This window comes from Oncorhynchus nerka, linkage group LG14 (assembly GCF_034236695.1).
Source record: "Oncorhynchus nerka isolate Pitt River linkage group LG14, Oner_Uvic_2.0, whole genome shotgun sequence".
NCBI lineage: Eukaryota > Metazoa > Chordata > Actinopteri > Salmoniformes > Salmonidae > Oncorhynchus > Oncorhynchus nerka.
In genome coordinates, this window is record NC_088409.1 from 30,490,067 (window position 1) to 30,503,357 (window position 13,291).

Consider the following 13,291-nt stretch of genomic DNA (forward strand, 5'->3'; position numbering starts at 1 on the left):
AACAATAATAGTCCTAAAACAGAGCCTTGAGGAACACCAACATTTACAGTTGATTTGTCAGAGGACAAACCATCCACCGAGACAAACTGATATCTGTCCGACAGATAAGATCAAAACCAGGCCAGAACTTGTCCGTGGTTGTCTGCTTGAAATTTTTAGATTTTAAAGAGCTCTCTCTTTCTCTCTATCTCCCTTACAGACTCCCTACGCAGCATCAACCCCCTCCCCTTTCCTGACATCATGCCCAGTGGCTCCTCCCAGCCTGAGCTCCCTCATGCGGCGACACAAGCACCACAGACATCCCCCACAGCCCATACCAGGGAGGGGGGGCATGGCTACTTCCGGGGCCAGTGGATCTCCATCCAGGGCCCCAGGTAGGCAGATCTAGCCCTGTTCTGCTCCTAGGTCAATGGTATTCCCCGACACGCCCCCAGTGTGCCCATCATGGCCAAGCCAACCTCTTACGGCGTCTCACCCCTGTCCCCACCGCAACCCTCAAGCAGCCCCTGCCTCACCTGTGAGAAGGACAGCATGGCCAAGGAAAGGAAGTGCTGGGTCAACCTGTGTCACATTGCTGAGAGGGGCCATTTATTGTCTGACATCTTCACTTCCTTTGTGGACTTGCAGTTCTGCTGGTTCATTTTTATTTTCATGATGTGCTACACCACCACCTGGTTCTGGTTTGCTGGTCTCTACATCCTGAATGTGTTTCTTTGTGGGGACCTGGAGCCTCCTTCTAATAGCAGCCAGGACCAGACCCTGGGGCAGCAGCCCTGCTACCTGGGAGTAGATGACTTCATCTCAGCCCTGCTCTTCTCTGTGGAGACACAGTGCACCATCGGCTACAGCTCGCTCGCCGTCATCTCGGCCTGCCGCGAGGGCGTGTTGCTGGTCATGATGCAGTGCATCGTGGGCTCCATGATCAACACTCTCATGGTGGGCTGCATGTTCGTCTCCCTTCCAAGAAGAGGGAAGATACACTGCTCCTCAGCTGCACTTGCGTCATCGCCAACCGTGATGACCAGCTGTGTCTGATGTTCTGACTGAGGGACCTGAGTGAGAGCCACATTCTCCAGCCCCTTCTGGGAACTGGGCCCTGAACAGCTGAGGAAGCATGAGTTTGAGATCATCGCCCTCCTGGAGGGCATCATGGAGGCCACTTGTGGGGCAAACACTCTCCATCAGTTTTCCGTTATGGAAGGAGGGAGGGAGGGAGGATGGAGTTAGCCATGGACAGTGTGGTTAAGAGCCAAGTGTTCATGTTTACATGTTCTATTCTGGATGGGGGACTCCCACAACCAGGGCTGTAGCACTGACTCAGAGCTAGAACAACACATTGTGTAGAGTAGGGACATAAATCAGAGCCAGATTTGGATATACAGTTTAAAGTAAACCTACGTGTTGTAATTTTGGCCGAGAATCAGATAAATATTTAGAAAAGCGAAGGATGATGAGTAGCTGTTTTGTTTTATGTTGAGTGAATACATTGGTTACACAGGACTGTAGAAGGGCTGTGCCATGTAATTACTGTTGCACAAGATCACAGTTATCTAAACCATGTTAATTACAATCATGTGTTGTAGTTTTCTAGCACACTGACAGATAGGCATTAACCTCTAAAAGTCTAAAAATATGGAATTGTTTTTGATTTTGAATTTTGGACCCCTTTCGGTGTCAAAAATATATATAGAAGAAATATATTTGATAAAATATTGAATTTTTCCTTTACTACTATATCCCATAGAAACACATTGAATAGCACAATCATAAATATGGCAAAAAAGACCAGTCAAAACATAAATCATAAGGAATAAGGTTTTGAAGTGTCTGTCCTCTATCTAGGACATATGAAAGCTCAGGAAATACGTATATATTTTACTCATATTTAACCCCTTACTTTTGTTGGCACAAAACTACCTCCATACTTCCACTTATTTGTATGGGTTACCTCGAGACAATTCCCTTGACACGTGTGTTGGCCAACGAGCAAAATGTGTTCATGAGACTCTCCCCTTTCCATAGAGTTGTCACTGGTCATATTAGTTTGTGGGCCAAACCATTCCGATGCAACAGATGTGAGAAGACCGATGTCTAATGGTCAGACAAACACCACTGTAGCTTGGCCATCTTCCATCACAGATGCCTAAGGCAACATAGGCCCGATACGGTTGTTTGGGACGCAGCCCATACATTAAAATGAATCTCTAGTTTAAACTGACAGATTTGGATGGGGATTTTGTTTTCAATTATGTTACTTAGACTCTAAAGGACCAGTGGTTACAAAGAGAACAACCATAAGTAACAGATGCAAGTTTTGGCTCATAGTGACCTCTTGTGGCAGAATATGGTAATTCGAAAAATGTCGTTCAAATTATGTATAACTTTATTAAGTGCCATGGCTGGCTATGCAGCAGAAAGTATTCAGTAGCTTATTTGCAAAAAATTCCAGATGCAGTGTCTGGGCCGACTGTATTCCTCTCCTCTCCCAGGTATGATGTGCCAAGCGAATATCTCCTACATAGATACAGAGACGTTTGTTTATCTACTTCACTTGCTTTGGCAATGTTAACATATGTTCCCCATGCCAATAAAGCCCTTAAATTGAATTGATAGAGTAGTGGGCTTGATGTGAGCCATGCATGACCCTGGAGAAGGGCTCCTTCCGGGTGGACCTGCGTCGGTTCCACTCCACCCCACTGCAGCGCCCGCGAGACCCAGCAGCTTAACGTCCTGGTGGAGGGTTTCGCTCTACTCACCCTCCAAGGCCGGGAGAGGGAGAGGGATATATATCAGGTGCTTTCAGGCTTCCACATGGACTGATTATAATCAACTAAGCTATTTTAATTTAAGATAATAAGCAACTGTAATTTTAAATGTAGAACATTCATTTATTTGTTCATTCCTATTTATTTAAAGTGCTGCCTTAGCGAATGCTGCTTTTCAGATATCTTTTCAGATAGTTCAGATAAATTATGAGGATTGCTTAGACCAGATGAATAAGATGTTAGATATGGTTGTTTTATGTATAAAAAAAAGTACAGTAAGTAAAATGGTAGAACACTGACTGACACAACCTGTCAAAATAAATATGTATTTAAAACATTTATTCTCTGAAGAGATACTAATTGCAAATACACTCTGCATGCCAGCTGCTGTGTAATTTATGCCAAAATGCATTCACACTCAAATTCAGAGCAAACCAATGGCCTCATATCATAAAGATTTGACTTGACAGGCTATTGTTTCTTTGTGGTTGGGTGTGACTGTGTGAGGATCTACATTCAGTACCAAAACAGGCCATCTGCTAAACTAGTACATTGATTATGACAATACTATCATTAAAATAGCAACAGGCTAAAGCACATATACAACACCTATAAAAAAGTCTACACCCCCTTGGATTTCTTCACATTTTATGGTGTTACAAAGTGGGATTAAAATGTATTTAATTGTATTTTGTAGGTCAATGGCTTCCACAAAATATTATAATATCAAAGTGGAAGATTTTTGTATTTTTTTTATTAATAAAAAATTAAACACTAATATACCTTGATTAGATAATTATAAGGCTTTGCATTTAGGCCAAAAAGTGTATTCCTTTGCCATGTTTTTGTTGTTGCAGTATTACTTTAGTGCCTTTATACATGCTTTGGATTATTTGTATTCTGTATATTTATATTCTTCTTTTCACTCTGTCTTTTAGATCGTTGTTGTGGAGTCATTACAATGTTGTTGATCCATCCTCAGTTTTCTTCCATCACAGCCATTGAACTCTGTAGTTGTTTTAAAATCCCCAATGGCCTCATAATAACATCCCTAAGCAGTTTCCTTAATGTCCTGCAGCTCAGATCAGAAGGATGACTGCATCTTTGATGTGTCTGGGTGGTTTAATACATCATCCACAGCATAATTATTCATTTGACCTTAAGCTTAAAGATATATTCAATGTCTGATTTGTTATTGCTAACCATCTGCCAATCACTGGTCTTCTTTATGAGGCTTTCAAAAAGCTCCCTGGTCTTTGTAGTTGAATGAGTTTGAAATTCAATACTTGGCTGAGGGACCTTACATATGTTCTATGTATGGAGAACAGAGGAAGGGGTAGTCATTAAAAAATCATGTCAATCCCTGTTATTTCACACAGAGGGAGTCCATATAACTTATGTGATTTGTTAAGACACATTTTTACTTCATTTAGGCTTTGCTAAACAAAGGGTGTGAGTACTTCTGCAGCTACTATATTTTAGTCATTTAATTGTAATTTGTAAAAATGTATAGAATTTTCTTTTCACTTTGACATTAGGGACTATTTTGTGTAGGTGAATGATTAAAAAAAAAATATATATTTCTATCCCACTTTGAAACGCAAAAGAAAGTGGGAAAAAAATCCAGGAGGTGCAGACTCTAAAGGCACTGTAAATATGAATCAAACAACATCTAAATGTACTAAACACACATGGCTAAATGAAAATCAAGAATTTGTGCACAAAACGATTGCCCCAAGTCTTCTTGAGAGAGATAACGGCCAAACATAGATGGACACATTCATATGAAACAAGGACACATTTTTTGCTGCCTCTAAATAGTCTTGATGTTTCCTTTCCTTGTCTCTTGTAAGTGACTGACTCTTCAGCTGCAGCCACGATAGAATGGTAATAATACTGTGCTTGATAATGATAATGCTGTTGATGGAAGACATGTTTTACATTCTTTTCTGAGACCCAGTGTCTCTCTAGTGGTGGAAATATGCATTGACGTACTCCATGCACTTTTGGAGTACATGGATAAATGCTACGGTAACTGGTGTCTTGTTACCATGTATGTACATTACATTCCATGAGTTAGTTTCGTTGAGATGTAGTTGTTTGGTAGTAAAATGATTCTCTGTTGACATTACATTTGCCTTCAAGCTAGCTCAGGTATGGCATGTGTACAGGTAGGTGCTGCTGATGGTCCAGTCTGGGGGGAAGTCCTGCAGCGGGTGGTTCTTCAGGTGTTTCTGCATGGCAGAAAGGCTGCTACAGAACTCCAGGCAGACAGTACACTGGTAGGGTGTGGCCCCGCCGTGGGTCCGCAGGTGCTTGATCATGGCTGAGTAGTCCCTTGACCGCTGGCCACACAGACGGCACTCAAAAGGCTTCTCTCCTGGGGTTGACATTGAGAGTGAGCAGGCAAGCACATACACAATAACTGACACATTGAAACACACACCTACACCCACACCCCCAATCTTACACACACACACACACACACACACACACACACACACACACACACACACACACACACACACACACACACACACACACACACACACACACACACACACACACACACACACACACACACACACACACACACACACACACACACACAGGGGGATGTAATACCTGTGTGTACCCGGTGGTGTGTATCCAGTTGGTGTTTGAGGCTGAACCTCTTGGAGCAGCGATGACACTGGTAGGGCTTCTCTCCTCCCTGATCTCGCCGGTGGGACAGCAGTGACGGCTCCACCCTGAAGCCACGATCACAGTACTTACACCCCAGAGAAGTCTCACCTGAGCCTGGGGAGGAGAGAGCAACAAGATGGGTGGGGGTGGAATTGTAATCATTCCATGTCATGTAAATTCCTTCTTTCATTTAGTATCTTGTGATGAGTAACTTATAATTAGTTATAGTTAACTTTACATGAATATACATTATGTGTATACAGACAGAACCGTCCACTGAACATCAGTATTAATAAACCTAGCTTAGCTCCATTTCTATACTATAATGCGTTTCGGCACCTGACGTTCCCCCTGTGCTCCCCATTGCAGCCTGTATAATTGAGCATATGGGTTAATTGTTTTCTCAAACGTCTATATTTATCAGCACAATCATTGGTGACCATTACCCGGTTAAACAATAGTGTCAGGCCAGAGTGATGACCTACTAATAGCACGAAAGGGTGATGTGAGCTCAGCCACATTGCATGCAGATGGATTCTCTGTAGGACAGGGGTCACACTCATGACTGTAAAGGCTCACTGTTGTCATAGCAGCAACCTTCTTCACTCAATATGTTTTGTTGTCTTCATTTGTGAAGATAAATTCAAAGATTATTATTTATTTTTTATTTATTACAGTGGGTATTGTATGAAATGGTATTATACAACCGTTATGTAGCCTAATTGTGTTTGTCACACACCTAGATAATGATACCTAAGACCTCCTTTTACCAGAGATAGTTCTATAAATATACCACATCCCTTCACAAGGTTCAAATTGACAAGAAGAACCTTGGTTTCCTCTCATCGTGTACCTTTGTACATCTCTATAATCTGACCGAGGTGTGATTCTGAAGTAGAGCAGTCAGCTCTCTAGCCCTTTGGTGGCAGTTAGTGATACTGTTTTACACAGTTACTATGGGGCCCTGTAGAACACATGCAGGATGCTGAATAGGGGTGGGGGGCTGGGGAGGGGGGCTGGAGAGGGAGATTGAGATGATGAGAGAGAGAGAGAGAGAGAGAGAGAGAGAGAGAGAGAGAGAGAGAGAAAGAAAGAAAGAAAGAAAGAGAGAGAAGAGAGAGAGAGAGAGAGAGAGAGAGAGAGAGAGAGAGAGAGAGAGAGATGGGGGAGAGCAAGGACCTTCCTGTCCAAACCTTCCTTGGTCTCTCGCTTAGAACACACAAACCTCTGATGTCTAAGCTTGTAAGTCCCCACTTATGGGGACTAAAATGATCAATCCTGATAACAGTGACCAGTTGAAGTCAGTGAAACACTCATTATTCAACTAAATGTGTTACTCTTGGCTGTCCATTCAATTTGGTGGAGACAATCAGTGGAGATAATCTTGAGTCACATGAATACCGTCTCTCAGTCGTACTGTAACGAGCGAGTGACAGTGCTAACCCCATCACACAAACACAGACTGTAAAGATGTGAGGCTGATTTGACCACCCTACATAGAGTGAAAAAAAGATGTAAGCTTTTTTTCCCTTTGGCACTGTATCAAAACCACCAGAACATTGCAGAACGTACTGTTTGTTCTGCCAGCTTACCGCACTGCTGCACCGCCAGCACAAAGCCACAACTCACTCACTCACTCACTCACTCTGTCTGTCTCTGTTTCTCTCTCTCTCTCTTACTTTCTCTCTCCCCTACTCTCACTCACACTCTTTGACTCTCTTTCTCTCTCGTCCTCCCTAAGACACGCTTCTCTCTCTCTCTTTCTCCCCTTTATCTCCCCCACTCTCTCTTTTGCACTCTCTTACTCTCTTTCTCTCTCGTTCTCTCTCCTTTTCCCTCAGGCACTCTTCTCTCTCTCTCATGTTTCCTATATGCTCTGTCCCTATGATGACAGGGGTTAAGAAATGTCACTGCCATGTATCCATTAGAATATTAAGAATACAGTCACGTCTTAGTTCTGTACAGCTCCCAATACAATATTCACATTTTGAGATGATGCTTTTTGCAATGTACCCCAGTTAGAGGTCTAGGGAAAAAGCACTGAGTGAATGTTGTGACATTACAGTACCTGAGGGGTTGGTGGTTGAGGCCTGCAGCCATGAGCTGCCCAGGGGGACCTTGCTGCAGTGCTGACAGTCCTGGGTTCTTCCTGGACGCTCCTGGGAGTATCTGGCCCCATAGAAGACAGGTTCAAAATCAAACTTTATTTCAAGGACAAGAGTCAACGTAACTGTTGTAAGGCAAACACGCGAGCATGGTGGTCACCGAGCCACTATTAGATAACCCAGTTGATGTGTTGCAATGAGTGTCATGCCAAAGCAGATTGATTTGCACACCACCTTTAGACATCCTATCCTTCTCCCCGGCCTCTCCAACCGCAGGCTATATGTACCTGTCTATTGATGTCAAATGTAAGAACCCAACTGTCGTAGGTTGGGGTTCTGAGGAAGAGGCCAGGCGTTACAATGCTACTGTATGTTTAGTGTCACATAGAAAAGGGACTTTCCACAGCATCTGACGCACTTTGTTAGCTAGACTGAAAAACCATAGGTGAATGATTTTTCAGAGATTAAAGGAAGAGACGTAATGCTCTTTATGTGGCCCTAAAATCCCCACAATAAACAAAAGTGACAAATCTGCTACAAAGTCTGCTAGATGGTTTTCTACGCCACCTAAATGAAATGGCCAGAGATATCAGATAAACCTCAGAGATCAGCAACAGGAGGGAGGAGGAAGTCAGAGAGATGTTGACGACCGATAGTTTCCTCACTGAAACAGGATCACATAAACACAGTTTTAAGACTAATGTGTATGTGTGTGTGTGTGTGTGTGTGTGTGTGTGTGCGCGCAATGTGTATTATGGGGACCTTATACCAAAGTGTAACATGTATTTTTTTATATATTATTTTTACATTTTATTGGAATGTTTGTGTTGAATTTCTTGTCCTCTGGGCTCAATGGACTCTCCTGATTAAATAAAATAAATAAAAATAGGCAGACATTGTTTAATTAAGAACAGGACTGAAACCATTTGTAACCGATCTATAGTGGATCTGAATGTCTTTCATGGTTGATATTTGCAAGGGAGGAGAGAAACCAAGGGGGCTCCCCCTTTAGATACTATGCAGAAAACTGCTTTATAGAGCCTTTCAATTACACCATACTGTACATCATGTCTCTGCATTAGAAAAGAGGAAGTAGCTTGACTGTAAAACCATAAACCAGATAGTGTGTAATGCCACCATCAAGGGACAGACCACATAACATGACTTCAGCAGCTGTTCTGTGGTTTGGACACAGCTAATATGAATGACCATCTACATCCATAATATACATCATGTGAATATGACAGACAGGAGAGGGTTAACTGGAGACAGCGGAAACTCTGCTTGTAGGAAAGAACTTTCACTCAGATCCACCCAAAACACAAAGAGTCAGATAGCTGTGTCGATGTGTGTTACTTAATGTAAGCAAACTAGGGATATTCTGAACTATATTGTAGAAATGAGAACAGGGAAAGAAGGAGAAGAATGAAGACCAAAACGTCTGTAGTATAAAACCCCTCCAGAGAGGTCTTACCTTTGCCCTTCCCCTGGTGCTCCACCTATCAACACTTTATCCATCGGGTCTCTTTTTCCCAGCAAACCTTGCGTCAGGATGTCCCCCAGCTCCTGAGACCCAGAGAGCAGGGGGTGGTGGTATGGATGCAGGATACCAGGGTAGCCCAGGACGGCGCTGTGGACCTGGGGCGGGATGGAGGACATTAGCAGGGGGTACATGTGAGGAGTGGAGAGGTGGAAAGGGTATGTCACCAGGTGCTGTGAGGGTTGAAGGGAAGAGGAACTGGCTGCTAGGATGTCGTTATAGTTCAAGGCCATCCTCCTCAGGGTGTTGACTTGGTGCCACATGACCCTCGACGCTGGGGGAGGAGGGGGAGGGGGTTGGATGGTGGCAGCAGTGGTGGCGATGACACTGTCTCTGGATGGAGGCGGTGTGGTGGTCACTAGTGTGGGTGTGAGTGGCTTTGGCCTTTTTCTCTGTGGGGGTGATGAACCAGAGGTGTTATCCCTAGTGTCAGGAAGAGTGGGGTCCTCAGTGAATGGGCTGCTCTGGGGCTCCAGATCAATGGAGGGAATTGTCTGGGGATCCCCCTCTTCTGGAATGTGACTTCCTTTCAGGAATTCTTTCTCATCTCTCTCCTCTGTTATCTGAAGTTCTCTCGTTTCTCTCATTTCTCTAGTTTCTTTTGTTCCTCTCACTCTTATTTCTCTCAACTCTCTTCTCTCTCTCGTCAGGCACCCCCGATTTCTCTTCAGCTGGCTGCGACACTGCTCCTCCAGGGAATGCATCTCCAGGAGCTTGGCGGCCCTCAGAAGCTGGGGCAGATCATCCACAGGGACCTCCAGGGTCTCGGTGTAGGCAAAGTCCAGGACCTGCTGGAAGGTGTGTGGAGAGAGGAGCTCCAGACTACAGTGGTGAGGTTGGTCGAGGCGATCAGGCTGGTCTGAGTATGCAGCCTGCAGGGTGAGCTGATGCTCCAGGGTTTTGCTAGCGCAGGCCAGCACCAGCCGATGGGCCCTGAACACCTGGCTCTCCACTGAGATGACAGCATCACACAGCGTCCCCGAGCGACGCAGGACATCTGCCTGGCGCAGGAAGAGGGAGTACTGGGTGTTGTGAACTCTGACCATCTTGGAGGTCTGGAGGAGGAAGGGAGGAGTGATGGGAAGAGAAGATGGGCAGGTGAATAGTAGATGGTTTAGAAACTGTTTGAGACAACGCCATTCAACCTATAGGAATTTATCTAAATGTGGTCATTTTTTGTTATGTTTCTGAGAAATAAAAATTGTCAGATAGCAAGTTGGAAAATTAATTTGTATAAATAGATAAATTACAGAGATTGAGTTTGTGATAAATAGATTATATCCCACACCTCTGGTTCTTAGTGTTTTTCCATCAAGCTATCAGGGGTGAGAGAAGAGGGGGTTGGAAACTCAGCGGGCAGATCATATCACCTGCTGACGTAGGTTAGGTTGATAACGTGCTGTTGGTTACTAGGGTTTTGGAAATTCATAGCCCGAAAGGGACAGACACAATGCAAGAACGACTTAAAAAGTTCAACATTACAGGAGCAATTGATATGTCGATCATGTTACATATCAATAAATATTGAGTGGCATTTCACAGTCTGCAGCATGAACTGAAATGAATCTCAAGAACATATTAGTATTAGTAGTATTAAATGATTTCCATTCATGATATTATCTTTAAGTCCATATTTAAGTCCATTTCCCCTGAAGTCCTTGTGTGGTAATCTGTGGCTTAAAAGGTCTATGTCAATTCTGTGGTTGATGAAGTACAGCATATTTCACAGATGTTTTCAGCACGTCTTATATCTGACCTCTGTAGTAAAAATAAGTGGCGGAGGCTGTATGTCTGGTTGACGTGTGGAAATGTTATGTTTCATGTCAGCTTCGAAATGAATCTCTCAGTTATACGCTCAGAAGCCACAAACCTCCTCAGAATATGACACAATGACTAATGCCAGTACACACAGGCTTCACAGACAGACGACAAGTTTGTTTGATCAACAACAACCTATAGTGTACTGTAATTTGGTTTAGATAGGCATCTACAGTTGTAACAGTGTGCAGTATGTGGTATAAATCAAGTTGTGCTATTGGAACATGCAGTAGTGAGTCTTGATATGACAGGATTGTGTCGAAAAGAAACGGGGTCACGTCAATTTACAGGGGGTCAACCGTGGTTCTGGGCTATATTGTGCACAATCCTACTAAACAGCAGTGGTGGAAAAAGTACTCAATTGTCATACTTGAGTAAAAGTAAAGATATCTTAATAGAAAATGACTCAAGTAAAAGTGAAAGCCATCCAGTAAAATACTACTTGAGTAAAAGTCTAAAAGTATCTGGTTTTAAATGTACTTAACTACAATGGTGGAAAAAGTACTAAATTGTTACTTGAGTGAAAGTAAAACGTAAAAGTAAATGCTGTGCATAAAATTCCTTTTATTAAGCAAACCAGGTGGCAAGAATTTCTTGGTTTTCTTATTTAAGGACAGCCAGGGGCACGCTCCAACACGCAGACACTTGATTTTTGAACTCATTAAAACCCCCTTCATTAAAATATTCAAGTGGTCAGTGATGTGTGGTTGTGTATCCTCTATTCTGCTCCTCCAGCTGACCTGTCTCCAGAGAACTGTCCCATGGAGCACTTTGGCACAGTAACCTCTGCTCAGTACAGTAACTCTATTTCTATCCGCCGACGGCGACAGTCGATAAGATCGAAAGTAGACATACCGGTACTGAAATGACAGCACGTTAATATCACCGTTACTGTAATTGATGCTTAATCTCTTTCCAACACACACATAGTCAAACAAAGTGTCAGTTCCACTCCCAAAAGTATGAACTCAGTATTTTAAGTAATACATTCCTTTATTTGCTTACATATTCCTAAACACCCTAAATGTGGTTTGTTTGCTGAATGGGTCGATGCCTGCTCTCTCGTACTTTTGTTTGTGTATCTCTTGAACGTTTCCTGCAGCTACACTGCTAGTACCCCTAATCTGTAGCTTTAGGAAATAATCATGACCTCTGTATTGTTATAGATTATATCATATTATAAACTGGGTAGTTCGAGCCCTGAATGCTGATTGGCTGAAAGCCGTGGTATATGAGACTGTATACCACGGGTATGACAAAACATTTATTTTGACTGTTCTAATTACTTTTGTAACCAGTTTAAAATAGCAATAAGGCAGCCCAGGGGTTTATGGTGTATGGCCAATATACCACAGCTCCGTGTTGCGTCATGCCTAAGAACAGCCCTTAGCTGTGGTATATTGGCCATTATACCATGGCTCCGCGTTGCGTCATGCCAAGAACAGCCCTTAGCTGTGGTATATATGACAAAACATTTATTTTGACTGTTCTCATTACGTTTGTAAACAGTTTATAATAGCAATAAGGCACCTCATGGGTGTATGGTGTATGGCCAACATACCACGGCTCCACGTTGCGTCCCCCCCCCCCCCCCCCATGGCACCTCATGGGTGTATGGTGTATGGCCAATATACCACGGCTCCACGTTGCGTTCCCCCCCCCATAGCACCTCATGGGTGTATGGTGTATGGCCAATATACCACGGCTCCACGTTGCCCCCCCCATGGCACCTCATGGGTGTATGGTGTATGGCCAATATACCACGGCACCACGTTGTCACCCTTGATAAAGATGAGCAGAAATTACTGTATAAAATACATAATACAAATACTATATTGTATGCTGAAAAAAAGGGGACATTATATATTCTTGTGTAATTGTATGTGTGCTTGGAGTTATTGTCTTGCTGGAAAATGAAACTCTGGCCAAGTTTCAACCTCCTGTCAGAGGCAACCTTTTTTTAGTCTAAAATGTCCTGGTACTGAGTAAATGTCATGATGCCGTTGACCTTAACAAGGGCCCCAGGACCAGTGGAAGCAAAATAGCCCCATAACATTAAAGATCCACCTCCATATTTTACAGTAGGTATGTGGTTCTTTTCTGTTTATCACATCCTTCTTGCGTGGCCAGACATGTCTACTTTCATGTCATCTGGCCATGGCACAGTAACTCCAAGCACACATAACATTGAACACCATTGAAAACCAGTGGTTTGAATTGAAGAGAGCTCTCACGCCATAAGCACACACGAAGGATATCAAGGATCTGGAAAGATTCCGTATGGTGGAGTTGTCTAAGATCCCTCCCAATGTGTTCTCCAATCTCATAAAACATTTGAGAAAAACACTCAGAGCCGTTGTCCTCACAAAGGGTATTGA

The 13,291-nt window shown here is 43.3% G+C and overlaps 1 protein-coding gene across 8 annotated transcripts in view; it reads right to left on the reverse strand.

Annotated features, from left to right (window-relative positions):
• Positions 1-2,997: 2,997 nt before the first annotated feature.
• Positions 2,998-13,291, reverse strand: part of LOC115140834 (zinc finger and BTB domain-containing protein 32-like) — a 41,763-nt gene continuing 31,469 nt past the window's right edge. For 6 of the 8 annotated variants that reach the window (XM_065027959.1, XM_065027960.1, XM_065027958.1 and 3 more), the window contains 4 exons: positions 9,030-10,240; positions 7,519-7,619; positions 5,391-5,564; positions 2,998-5,145 (listed from right to left, as the gene is read on the reverse strand). In XM_065027959.1, the coding sequence (XP_064884031.1) occupies positions 4,916-5,145; positions 5,391-5,564; positions 7,519-7,619; positions 9,030-10,141 (1,617 nt within the window). In that variant the 5' untranslated portion in view covers positions 10,142-10,240 and the 3' untranslated portion in view covers positions 2,998-4,915. Of the gene's footprint in view, positions 5,146-5,390; positions 5,565-7,518; positions 7,620-9,029; positions 10,241-10,383; positions 12,471-13,291 lie in introns of those variants that run through there. The other 2 variants (XM_029679243.2, XM_065027961.1) reach the window with 2 other exon arrangements.